We start from the raw sequence: 13290 nt of genomic DNA, 5'->3' as shown, positions 1-13290 counted from the left end.
CAATTTTCACTCAGAGTTTGTTCAGTGTCTCAGTTTTTCATGCGCATTTTCAATGCGTTTTTCACTGGTTGGCTATATACAGAGGGGCTGGCTATATACAGGGGGCTGGCTATATACAGGGGCTGGCTATATACAGAGGGGCTGGCTATATACAGGGGGCTGGCTATATACAGGGGCTGGCTATATACAGGGGGCTGGCTATATACAGAGGGGCTGGCTATATACAGGGGGCATATACAGAGGGGCTGGCTATATACAGGGGCTGGCTATATACAGAGGGGCTGGCTATATACAGGGGGCTGGCTATATACAGGGGCTGGCTATATACAGGGGGCTGGCTATATACAGAGGGGCTGGCTATATACAGAGGGGCTGGCTATATACAGGGGGCATATACAGAGGGGCTGGCTATATACAGGGGGCTGGCTATATACAGGGGCTGGCTATATACAGAGGGGCTGGCTGTATACAGGGGGCATATACAGAGGGGCTGGCTATATACGGGGGCTGGCTATATACAGAGGGGCTGGCTATATACAGGGGCTGGCTATATACAGGGGGCTGGCTATATACAGAGGGGCTGGCTATATACAGGAGGCATATACAGGGGGCTGGCTATATACAGGGGCTGGCTATATACAGGGGGCTGGCTATATACAGGGGGCTGGCTATATACAGGGGCTGGCTATATACAGGGGTTGGCTATATACAGGGGGATGGCAGTATATGATAGGATCGATCAGACAACCTAGGGTTAAAGTACCCTAGGGAGTCTAAAAAATAGTAAAAGTAAAAATAAAAAAAAAGTTTTAAAAAAATTATAATAAAAAAAACTAAAAATTCAAATCACCTCCCTTACCCTTGAACTGATGTAAATATTAAAAACAGTAAAAATCCTTAACACCTTAGGTATCTCCGCGTCTGAAAATGCCCGATCTATCAAGATATAATAACGGTTTTTCACTGCGTGAAACCCTGTAACGGAAAGTTACGCAAAGTCGAAAATGGCACTTTTTGGTCATTTTGAAAAATATTTTAAAAATCAATAAAAAGTGATCAAAAGGTCGCACAGTCCTAAAAATTATAGCAATGAAAACGCCATCAAAAGTCGTGAAAAACGATACCACCCACAGCTCCGTGCACCGAAGTATGAAAAAGTTATTGGCGCCAGAAGACGGCAAAATAAAAAAATATATTTTTGTACAGGAGGTTTTAATTTTTGTAAATGTTAGAGAACATTCTAAAACCTATACAAATTAGCATCCCCGTGATTGCACTGACCCAAAGAATAAAGCAGACCGGTCATTTGGGGCGCACAATGAAATCCGTAAAATCCAAACCCACAAGAAAATGGTGCAAATGTGTTTTTTCACCATTTTCACTGCATTTGGAATTTTTTCCTGCTTCCCTGTACACGGCATGGAATAATAAATAGCGTTACTATGAAGTGTAATTTGTTACACAGAAAACAAGCCCTTGCACTGCTCTGTACATGGAAAAATAAAAAAGTTATAGATTTTTGAAGGTGGAGAGTGAAAAATGGAAACTAAAAAGGGCCGGGTCGTTAAGGGGTTAAAGACATCGGCACAATACTGTATATGATATTGGTAGATTAGATTTCCTGACCAGAGATTTCTCTTTTGTATTGAATAATAATAATATATATAGGTCATTGTTACAATGTAAATATTATGTGTTATGTATATGTTTTACCCTTTATTTGGTTGCTAGTTATCTCTTTGTGTTGATGCAGCGCCACCTAGTGTTACAGTCCAGGAAAGACATGTGTGATAATTAAAGCCGCTCCTTATTACTTATAATTTATCCTGGTAGGAAAACATCTTTTTCGGGCGAGGATTTCTTCTATCCTACAGTAAACATTCCCTAATGCCGAGCAAATCAAATAAGGAAACCAGCAAAACAATCTGCTTGTTATGTCAACATTTTGAGATTATTTGTAGCTCCATATTATCTCAATCTCCCCCATTGAAGCCAATTTCAGGATGTTTTTGTGGTGGCATTAAAAGTTTCTTAATTAAAATGAATAAAACTTTCTAATATATTGAATGAGAACATCTCTGATGATCTCCTTGTGATGGAGCCAGTCATAGAGTCCGGGAAGCTCCACTTCTGCACAAAGCTTCCTCAAACCTCTTTGGGGCACATGTATCATAGTTTCAGCTAGACAAATTGGGGCAGATTTACTTACCCGGTCCTGTAGCGATCCAGCGGTGTGTCCTCCGTCGAGGATTCGGGTCTTCCGGCGATTCACTAAGATAGTGCGCCTGATGTCCACCAGGTGTCGCTGCTGCGCCGAGGTCCGCCGGAGTGCACCATCCTATCCTGGGTGCAGGTAAGCGCGTGTCAAGCGACACATTTTTTTAAAAAATGCCGCTGTTTTTCCGACAACCACGTACGGGTTTTCCGTTGCATGCAACCCGGCACCGATGCGACACAATCCGATCGCGTGTGCCAAAAACCCGGGCCAATTTGGCGCAAACCGTTAATTTTCGGGAAACCCAACAAAAAAAGAGCGATTCGGGCCCTTAATAAATGACCCCCATTGTTTTGGTTTTTTTTGCAACTTTTCTTGTTTTAGCGACTTTTTTCGTGACTTTTGTTGGCGCTCTTCAAGTGCACCTCGGTCTGCACCTTTGGCAGTGTGCCTCATGTATCTTAACTTTCCAGATGTTCCGTGCGACTTTTCACTTTTTTTGTGCCTTTTCTATGACTTTTTAGGAGCAAATCCGCACCTGGTCCAGGGCAGGGTAAATTGGAATTATTTCACACGCTTTAACTGTTCAACATTTTGCACAGTAACCTCTTTTGTCAAAATTCTTAAATGTTTTTGGTTACTTCTAAGGGTGAGGTCACACGTAGCGGTTTAATTGCGTTTTTAATGCATTTTGAAACTAATTACAACAGCTGAGGAGAGGAGAGTTATTTCATAACTGTTAACATTGCGTTTACTATGCGTTTTGTAAATTCAAATGTTAAAAGTTATGAAATAAGGCAAATCACCTCCTCAGCTGCTGTAATTAGTTGTGTCTGGGTTATTTGATTAGCTGAGCCAGGGCCTACACCTCCGCCATCACTAGTGCAGAAGTGGAGTTTCCTCTGCTGTGGGATCAGTAAGTAAATTTGGACATTAGTGTTTGTATTGACTGTTCAGGATGAGAACTGCAGCACTTCCACGGAAGATAAATTAAAATTTCTCCTTCGTTAAAAATCCATAACAATAGCAGATTAAATCGCACTCGATCACAGTGACTGAAACCAACACGTTTTGTCCAATTTGGGTTATTTGAGGAATATGAAAAGCCATGATGCTATAAAGAAATGAATATAACAAAAATAGTTTTGATTTTATGATTCACAAAATGTTATGGGCTTACTAAAGTACGAGTCAATAAAAAAAATAAACTTGCATACTCACCCTCCGGCCCCCCGATGCTGGGAGCGGCTCCTCTTTAGTTATCTCTGCTGGCCGGCGCACCCTATGATGCAGCCGTTGATGACATGCGCCGAGCATCGGGACCGCCCAAAGGTGAGTATGGATGGTTTTTTATGTGCTTGGCAAACTGAGGACTGGCTGGCTGTATACTTAAGAGGGCTGGCTATATACTACTGGGGGCTGGCTGTATACTTAAGGGGGCTGGCTATACACTACTGGGGGCTGGCTGTATACTTAAAGAGAACCCGTGAGGCAAAATAACCCCTAAACTAAATATATTTTCATAAACCGCCATTAGAAAGCATTGCCTCTATCCCTTCATTGCCCCTCTACATGCCTGTAAACCTAAGCAATGAGGTCCTAAGGTTGTATGCAAATGACCTGTGAAATGTCCAATGAGTCATTAGCATATTCAAGCTGTCCAGCTTATTCATGAGTAGGAGACACAGCCACACCCCCAGTGCTTGACTGACAGCCTGTATAATGGTGTAATGGCTGCTCCATGTGCTTGCTGGTGGCCACACCCCCTGCAGCCTGTGTGTATGAGATACTCCTGTACACATGACTGACAGTCTGTATAATGGTGTGAGGTATAATGGTGTAATGTCTCCTCCATGTGCTTCCTGGTGTGGGCGCCCCCTGCAGCCTGTGTGTATGAGATACTCCTATATACATGACTGACAGCCTGTATAATGATGTGAGGTATAATGGTGTAAAGGCTCCTCCATGTGCTTCCTGGTGCAGGCGCCCCCTGTGTATAACATACTCCTATACACATGACTGACAGCCTGTATAATGGTGTGAGGTATAATGGTGTAATGGCTCCTCCATGTGCTTCCTGGTGCTGGCGCCCCCTGCAGCCTGTGGGTATGAGATACTCCTATACACATGACTGACAGCCTGTATAATGCTGTGAGGTATAATGGTGTAATGGCTCCTTCATGTGCTTCCTGGTGCTGGCGCCCCCTGCAGCCTGTCTGTGTATGAGATACTCCTATACACATGACTGACAGACTGTATAATGGTGTGACGTATAATGGTGTAATGGCTCCTCCATGTGCTTCTGGTGCTGGCGCCCCCTGCAGCCTGTCTGTGTATGAGATACTCCTATACACATGACTGACAGCCTGTATAATGGTGTGAGGTATAATGGTGTAATGGCTGCTCCATGTGCTTGCTGGAGGCCACACCCCCTGCAGCCTGTGTGTATGAGATACTCCTGTACACATGACTGACAGTCTGTATAATGGTGTGAGGTATAATGGTGTAATGGCTCCTCCATGTGCTTCCTGGTGCTGGTGCCCCCTGCAGCCTGTGTGTGTATGAGATACTCCTGTACACATGACTGACAGTCTGTATAATGGTGTGAGGTATAATGGTGTAATGGCTCCTCCATGTGCTTCCTGGTGCTGGTGCCCCCTGCAGCCTGTGTGTAAGAGATACTCCTATACACATTACTGACAGCCTGTATAATGAGGTGAGGTATAATAGTGTAATGGCTCCTCCATGTGCCTCCTGGTGCTGGCGCCCCCTGCAGCCTGTGTGTGTATAGGAGAGATACAACAGCTCCATGCAGCCATGTTATAGCAGAACATGTCAGGTACTTGTGTAGCTGATGTCTGTGTCTCTGTGTATTAGGAGGGAGAGCATGTCAGCAGATGCAGCACATACACTAGAAATGCTTTACTATACATTACACACAGATATGATCAGGGGGAGGAGAGGGGAGGGGTAACAGGGGTGACATCACTGCCTCTGACCATGTGACCAGCCTCATTTACATAATAAAGAATAGATGATTTTACAATGAATAATGTATGAAATAACTAGATAAAGGCTGGGATGGGATCCTTGTGAGCTGCTCCAACAGGTAGTAGTGACAGGACTAGTGGCACAGACCTGATGACAAGTGTCCTTTAAGGGGGCTAGATATATACTACTGGGGCTGGCTGTATACTTAAGGGACTGGCTATATACTACTGGGGGCTGGCTGGCTATATACTACAGGGGCAGGCTGGCTGTATACTTAAGGGGGCTAGCTATATACTACTAGGGGCTGGCTGTATACTTAAGGGGCTCACTATATACTACTGGGGGCTGGCTGGCTATATACTACTGAGGGCTGGTTGTATACTACAGGGGGCTGGCTATATACTACAGGGACTGGCTATATACTACAGGGGGCTGGCTGGCTGTATACTACTGGGGGCTGGGTGTATACTACTGGGGGCTGGCTGGCTATATACTACTGGGGGCTGGCTGGCTGTATACTACATGGGGTTGGCTGGCTATATACTACAGGGGGCTGGCTGGCTATATACTACTGGGGGCTGGCTGGCTATATACTACAGAGGGCTGGCTGGCTATATACTACAGAGGGCTGGCTGTATACTACAGGGGGCTGGCTGCAGTGATAGTTCAGTCTGTGGAACTCTCTAGCATTTCTCTACTGCATATTTGGAGCTCCGTCACAGTGATCTCAGGGGGGTTTTTTTTTACTTTTCTCACCCACAATTGCTTATTTTGGCTGGATGGCCAGGTCGAGAAAGAGTTGTGGTTGTCCCAAACTTGTTCCATTTAAAAATTATGGAGGCCACTGTGCTCTTAGGTACCTTGAGTGCTACAGAAATTCTTTTGTAACCTTGGCTAGATCTGTGTCTTGGCACAATTCTGTCTCTGAGCTCCTTAGGCAGTTCCGCATGATCTTTGTGAATCGCGGCACAGCGCATTATAGTCGGACAATGCACTTTTGGTGAACTCCGGTGACCCTGTAAGTAAATGTGCCCCAATATCTTCTCATAAGTGTAAGTGGAATTTATGATGGCAATAATTTTGTTGAATTTTGGGTCTGAGACTTCCTTCCATTGTCTAGTGATCACTAGATCATCAGAAGGTGTACTACTACTATTCTATAAGGTGGTTTGATTCTTGCGAAATATAACAAGAGTAAAGCAAGTTGGAGGGGTGTTTTGGGGGGGGATGCATTTGTTATGGAATTGATTAAACTCAATGGGGCAAATTTATTTACATGTCCCGTCGCGATCCCCACTGTGCATTGTCTGACGAGGATTCGGAGCTGGCGCGATTCACTAAGATTGTGCATCCAATTTCCTGCATGTGTGGCTTCCCAGCTGACGTCCGCTGGAGTTCACCTTCTTCTTCCCGCTGCATGTGAGTGATGATCTTGCGACAATTTGCTTTTTAAATTCTGCGGTTTGTCCAAATCAGTCGGGTTTGTTCCATGGCCCCACCCCCATGATTTGTGTCGCATGAAAGCTGGCGTCGATGCACCACAATCCGATCGAGTGCTCCAAAAACCGCTGTGCAATTCAGTGCAAGACGGAAAAATTGGGGTAACCCGACGGACCCTTAGTAAATGGGCCCCAATGTGTCCTACTGCATTCCCCCGGGACAGGGCACTCTTCATCAAGGATGAATAGGAGGTGCTGATCATAAAACCTTCAGTCATATGTAATAACTATTCAGAATTTCATTGTAACATTTTGGTTATAAACATCATTGATCATATTTTTTGCCAATTTCAAATTATTTGCAGTTATTTTGCCTCTATAAAAACATAATCATTAACTGATCCTGAGGTTTTTATTTTTTATTGCTTTACAGATATGGAGATGGAAATTCCTCCTGAGAAGATACAGAGATAGAAGATGCAAATCCTTGAACTCTTATGGACAATAACTGATAATAGATGCTCCAGTGTATATACTGTTATATATTGGACGTGCTTCCCTAATTCCAGCACCTACAATAGAAATGTCATTACATTCTGTATTTTAATCTACTGTTTTATGTTGTAGAGAGAAGGGAAAACATGGGGGAAAAGTTTATATATACTGTAGTAGATCTAGTAACAAACAAGTCCATAGACACATGCATATACTTTTAGTTAGGGATAATCTATGTGCACATATGTTTTATGTTTTTAAAGTTAGAATAAAGTACTAATTTAGATATATATAGTACAGTCCATAGTCCAACACCCTCCCCAATCCACAATATTTAATATTTAAATTCTAGCTATTTTTCAGAATACAGGCGGTCCCCTACTTAAGGACACCCGACTTACAGACAACCCCTAGTTACAGACGGACCCCTCTGCCCCCTGTGACCTCTGGTGACCTCTCTGGATGTTACTATAGTCCCAGCCTGCACTGATCAGCTGTAAGGTGTCTGTAATGAAGCTTTATGGATAATCCTTGGTCCAATTACAGCAAAAAATGTTAAAATTTCAATTGTTACCGGGGCAAAAATTTGTCTAAAATATACAGTTTTGACTTCCATACAAATTCGACTTAAGAACAAACCTATGGACCATATCTCGTATGTAACCCGGAGACTGCCTGTACATAAAATGTGAAAGTGCTTAACATGAATTGCAATAAAATTAACTTTTAAGTCTTTGTAAGTATTTTATAGATTGTTTTACAGTCTCATTTCATGATTTTGATGTACAAAAAGCTTTATCTTATTTTATTGTAATTTGTTTTTGTCTTGATTTATTGTTCTTTTGAATTTGTCCAGTGATGTCACTGAGCCTAATAAACAATGTTTAGCTATTCATTTCCAAGCCAATGATAAATTCTCATGTCCTTATTACAGCGGTCCCCAACCACCAGGCATAAACTTGAAAAAATAGTAATAAACTTGATACTTACCTCCACTGCTCCACGCAGCTCCTCTTCTCTGCAAACTATAGTTTAGCTACATCATTGTGTGTGTGCTCTGCCGGGAAGCAGTGAGGAGAAGAGGATCTGCGGGGAGAAGAGGTAGCTGATGCTTCAGGGAGAAGAGAAAACCAGAGGTAAGTACAAAGTTTATTATTTGTAAGGGGGCTCTGCTGGATATTTCATTATTGAGTGAAGGCTGGTGTGGACATTTAAATAGTGAGGGGACGGCTACTGCTGGACATTAATAATTGAAGGCTGCTGTCGGTCATATTAATGGGTGGAGGCTGCTGCTGGTCATATTAATGAGGGGAGGCTGCTGCTGGACATATTAATGAGTGGAGGCTGCTGCTGGACATTTTATAAATGAATGGAGGCTGCTGCTGGCCATATTAATGAGGGGAGGCTGCTGCTGGTCATTTCATTAGTGAAGGGAAGCTGCTAGACATTTTATTAGTGAGGGGAGGCTGCTGCTGGACATTTTATTAGTGAGGGGAGGCTGCTGCTAGACATTTTATTAGTGAGGGGAGGCTGCTGCTAGACATTTTATTAGTGAGGGGAGGCTGCTGCTGGACATTTTATTATTCAAGGGAAGCTGCTGGTGTTATATTAATGAGGAGAGGCTGAGGCAACCCCAGATACTGGCAATTGGTGGAGGATGCAGTAAGTTGCTAAGTATTCAGCAGTTTCTAGGGGCAACAACTCCTTGCTAAAAGATTGTGACTGACCTAGGTGAAGTCTGCTGCTGCCAATTTCTGTAGCTCCCTTCTTATAAAGACAAGCTACAGAAAAAGGAGCACTATAAAGGGGGCTACAACAAAAAGGGCACTATAGTGGGTGACTACAGAAAAGGGGGTATGTGCTGTGGCTATCGATCTACCTGGGGCCATGTGCTGTGGCTACCTATCTACTGGGGTCATGTGCTGTGGCTACCTATAAACTGGGGTCATGTGCTGTTCCTACCTATTCACTTGGGGGCATGTGCTGTGGCTATCGATTTACTTGGGGGTATGTGCTGTAGCTACCTATCTACTGGGAGGCATCTGGTGGGTGTCAAGATTTGGAGTAGTGAACCCCCTGGACCACCGCGGAAAATGTTGTAAGCAGACACCTGTGACTGGAGTCTAAGTGACACCCAGTCTTCACCAGAGCCAGCCGCAAAGCAGGATGGTCTTGCTGCAGCGTGGTGCCACCAGGTCGTTCCACAGGCGCAACTTCTCTATGATGGCAGCCAAGGTTGCGGTACAGGATCACTAGGCAGTCTCGTGGTCAAAAACAGGTAGACTGTCAAGGCAGGCGGCCATGCAGGATATCGGGCACAGGATCTTAGTGACTCCCCGCACAGGGCATTATACACGGACAATGCACTTACATGCACCACGAAGAAGAAGGTGAACTCCAGGGACCTGAGCGGGGAAGTGACACATGCAGGATATCGGGCGCAGGATCTTAGTGACTCCCCGCACAGCGCATTATACACGGACAATGCACTTACATGCACCAGGAAGAAGAAGGTGAACTCCGGGGACCTGAGCGGGGAAGAGACACATGCAGGATATCGGGTGCACGTTCTTAGTGACTCCCCGCACAGCGCATTATACACGGACAATGCACTTACATGCACCAGGAAGAAGAAGGTGAACTCCGGGGACCTGAGCAGGGAAGTGACACATGCAGGATATCGGGCGCATGATCTTAGTGACTCCCCGCACAGCGCATTATACACGGACAATGCACTTACATGCACCAGGAAGAAGAAGGTGAACTCCGGGACCTGAGTAGGGAAACGACACATGCAGGATATCGGGTGCACGATCTTAGTGACTCACCGCACATTGCATTATACACGGACAATGCACTTACATGCACCAGGAAGAAGAAGGTGAACTCCGGGACCTGAGTAGGGAAACGACACATGCAGGATATCGGGCGCAGGATCTTAGTGACTCCCCGCACAGCGCATTATACACGGACAATGCACTTACATGCACCAGGAAGAAGAAGGTGAACTCCGGGGACCTAAGCGGGGAAGTGACACATGCAGGATATCGGGCGCACGATCTTAGTGACTCCCTGCACAGCGCATTATACACGGACAATGCACTTACATGCACCAGGAAGAAGAAGGTGAACTCCTGGGACCTGAGCGGGGAAGCCACACATGCAGGATATCGAGCGCAGGATCTTAGTGACTCCCCGCACAGTGCATTATGCACGGACAATGCACTTACATGCACCAGGAAAGAAGATGGTGAACTCCAGGGACCTGAGCGGGGAAGCGACACATGCAGGATATCAGGCGCAGGATCTTAGTGACTCCCTGCACAGTGCATTACACAAGGACAATGCACTTACATGCACCAGGAAAGAAGATGGTGAACTCCAGGGACCTGAGCGGGGAAGCGACACATGCAGGATATTGGGTGCAGGATCTTAGTGACTCCCCGCACAGCACATTATACACGGACAATGCACTTACATGCACCACGAAGAAGAAGGTGAACTCCGGGGACCTGAGCAGGGAAGCGTCACATGCAGGATGTCGGGCGCACGATCTTAGTGACTCCCCGCACAGCGCATTATACACGGACAATGCACTTACATGCACCAGGAAGAAGAAGGTGAACTCCGGGGACCTAAGCGGGGAAGTGACACATGCAGGATATCGGGCGCACGATCTTAGTGACTCCCTGCACAGCGCATTATACACGGACAATGCACTTACATGCACCAGGAAGAAGAAGGTGAACTCCTGGGACCTGAGCGGGGAAGCCACACATGCAGGATATCGAGCGCAGGATCTTAGTGACTCCCCGCACAGTGCATTATACACGGACAATGCACTTACATGCACCAGGAAAGAAGATGGTGAACTCCAGGGACCTGAGTGGGGAAGCGACACATGCAGGATATCAGGCGTAGGATCTTAGTGACTCCCTGCACAGTGCATTACACAAGGACAATGCACTTACATGCACCAGGAAAGAAGATGGTGAACTCCAGGGACCTGAGCGGGGAAGTAACACATGCAGGATATTGGGTGCAGGATCTTAGTGACTCCCCGCACAGCGCATTATACACGGACAATGCACTTACATGCACCACGAAGAAGAAGGTGAACTCCGGGGACCTGAGCAGGGAAGCGACACATGCAGGATGTCGGGCGCACGATCTTAGTGACTCCCCGCACAGCGCATTATACACGGACAATGCACTTTCATGCACCAGGAAGAAGAAGGTGAACTCCGGGGACCTGAGTGGGGAAGTGACACATGCAGGATATCGGGCGCATGATATTAGTGACTCCCCGCACAGCGCATTATACACGGACAATGCACTTACATGCACCAGGAAGAAGAAGGTGAACTCCTGGGACCTGAGCGGGGAAGCGACACATGCATGTTATCAGGTGCACGATCTTAGTGAATCGCGCCGGACTTCATCCTCTTCTGACAACACACCTCAGGGATCGCGCAGGGACCAGGTAAGTAAATGTGCCCCATTAAGTAAAGAGAAATGTGACATAGTCTACAAATGTCAGATTTTGGTCCAATTTTGGTCCAATTTTTGTTCAATCCCTGCCCATTATATCCTGCCTATTATGGTGTACATAGGACGCCTGACCAAAATGGCCGTCATTTAATTTTCTGCCTTGATTGTTTCTGGCTCTATGAGGGCCATTCCACCTTTGCCCATACTTCTCATACAGCCCCAACAATCATTCTTTGGAGCTGACATCTGGGGCTGTGGAGAGGCTAATCTTCTCTATACAGTAACAAATAAGATGTATCTTTGTGTGAAGGAGAACATCAGATTTGGAGGGGACATAATGCCATCTCACTCCCTACATGATTATTATGGCACATACATATCTTAAAGAGAGGAGATAAACTAAAATAGAAGGTTTATCCTTCACAGTTACTTTCCACTAGAGCTATGAAGATTATGTTAATGGAACTAAACAAATATGTGAACCCCCCCAGTCAGGAATCGCTGAAACCTGATTCTAGGCCAAAAAGTATAGAGGCCAATGCCTGTGATTGTACGGGCGTTGGGAAAGAAAATAATAGCTTAAGATCTACGAATAGCAGTTTGTTTCTATTAGCAAAAGCTCCATACCCACTGGCAGGAAATACAATGTAAAGAAGGGGTAGCCTATTCTTAACCCCTTAACGACCTCGCCCTTTTTTGTTTTTTCATTTCCATTTTTCACTCCCCACCTTCAAAAATCTATAACTTTTTTTATTGTTCCACATACTGTTTGTTTTCTGCGTAACAAATTGCACTTCATTGTGACGGTATTTAATATTCCATGCCGTGTACTGGGAAGCGGGAAAAAAATTCCAAATGCAGTGAAAATGGTGAAAAAACGTATTTGTGCCGTTTTCTTGTGGGCTTGGATTTTACGACTTTTACTGTGCGCCCCAAATGACATGTCTACTGTATTCTTTGGGTCGGTGCGATCACCGGGATGACAAATTTGTATAGGTTTTATAATGTTTTCATATATTTACAAAAATTTAAAACTCATGTAGACATTTTTTTATTATTATTTTGCCGTCTTCTGGCGCTGATACATTTTTCATACTTCAGTGCACGGAGCTGTGGGTGGTGTCGTTTTTTGCGACTTCTGATGAAGTTTTCAATGCTACCATTTTTAGGACTGTGCGACCTTTTGATCAGGTACAAACAATATCAGGTAAGTGGACCCCTACGGATATGTTGGATAGACACAACAGGATTGATTAGTACAAGAAAAACATCCACCGTATATACTCGAGTATAAGCTGACCCAAGTATAAGCCGAGGCCCCTAATTTTACCACAAAAAACTGGCAAAACATATTGACTCGAGTATAAGCCGAGGGTGGGAAATGCATTGGTCACAGCCTCTCCAGTATGTAGCCAGCCAGCCCCTGCCCCAGTGTATATAGCCAGCCATCCTCTGCCCCAGTGTATATAGCTTGCCAGCCCCTGCCCCAGTGTATATAGCCTGCCAGCCCCTGCCCCAGTATATATAGCCTGCCAGCCCCTGCCCCAGTGTATATAGCCTGCCAGCCCCTGCCCCAGTGTATATAGCCCCCCCCCTTCCCCGTCGTGCAGCACAACAATACCGGATGGATCGCACAGAAGATCTACGGGTGCCGCCAGA

At 45.3% G+C, this 13290-nt stretch overlaps 1 protein-coding gene and 1 long non-coding RNA gene across 4 annotated transcripts in view; one reads left to right on the top strand and one right to left on the bottom strand.

Annotated features, from left to right (window-relative positions):
• Window positions 1-8038, top strand: part of TMEM273 (transmembrane protein 273) — a 27492-nt gene extending 19454 nt beyond the window's left edge. For both annotated transcript variants that reach the window (XM_072129390.1, XM_072129391.1), the window contains one exon: window positions 7079-8038. In XM_072129390.1, the coding sequence (XP_071985491.1) occupies window positions 7079-7103 (25 nt within the window). In that variant the 3' untranslated portion in view covers window positions 7104-8038. The remainder of the gene's footprint in view (window positions 1-7078) is intronic.
• LOC140105434 (uncharacterized) overlaps window positions 1-13290 on the bottom strand; it is a 21020-nt gene that overhangs the window by 6082 nt on the left and 1648 nt on the right. For both annotated transcript variants that reach the window (XR_011850579.1, XR_011850578.1), the window contains one exon: window positions 8131-8251. This is a non-coding gene — a long non-coding RNA (uncharacterized lncRNA). The remainder of the gene's footprint in view (window positions 1-8130; window positions 8252-13290) is intronic.

The sequence above is a fragment of the Engystomops pustulosus genome, chromosome 11 (assembly GCF_040894005.1).
Source record: "Engystomops pustulosus chromosome 11, aEngPut4.maternal, whole genome shotgun sequence".
NCBI classification, from domain to species: Eukaryota; Metazoa; Chordata; class Amphibia; order Anura; family Leptodactylidae; genus Engystomops; species Engystomops pustulosus.
This window is presented reverse-complemented; position numbering and strand designations above follow the sequence as displayed.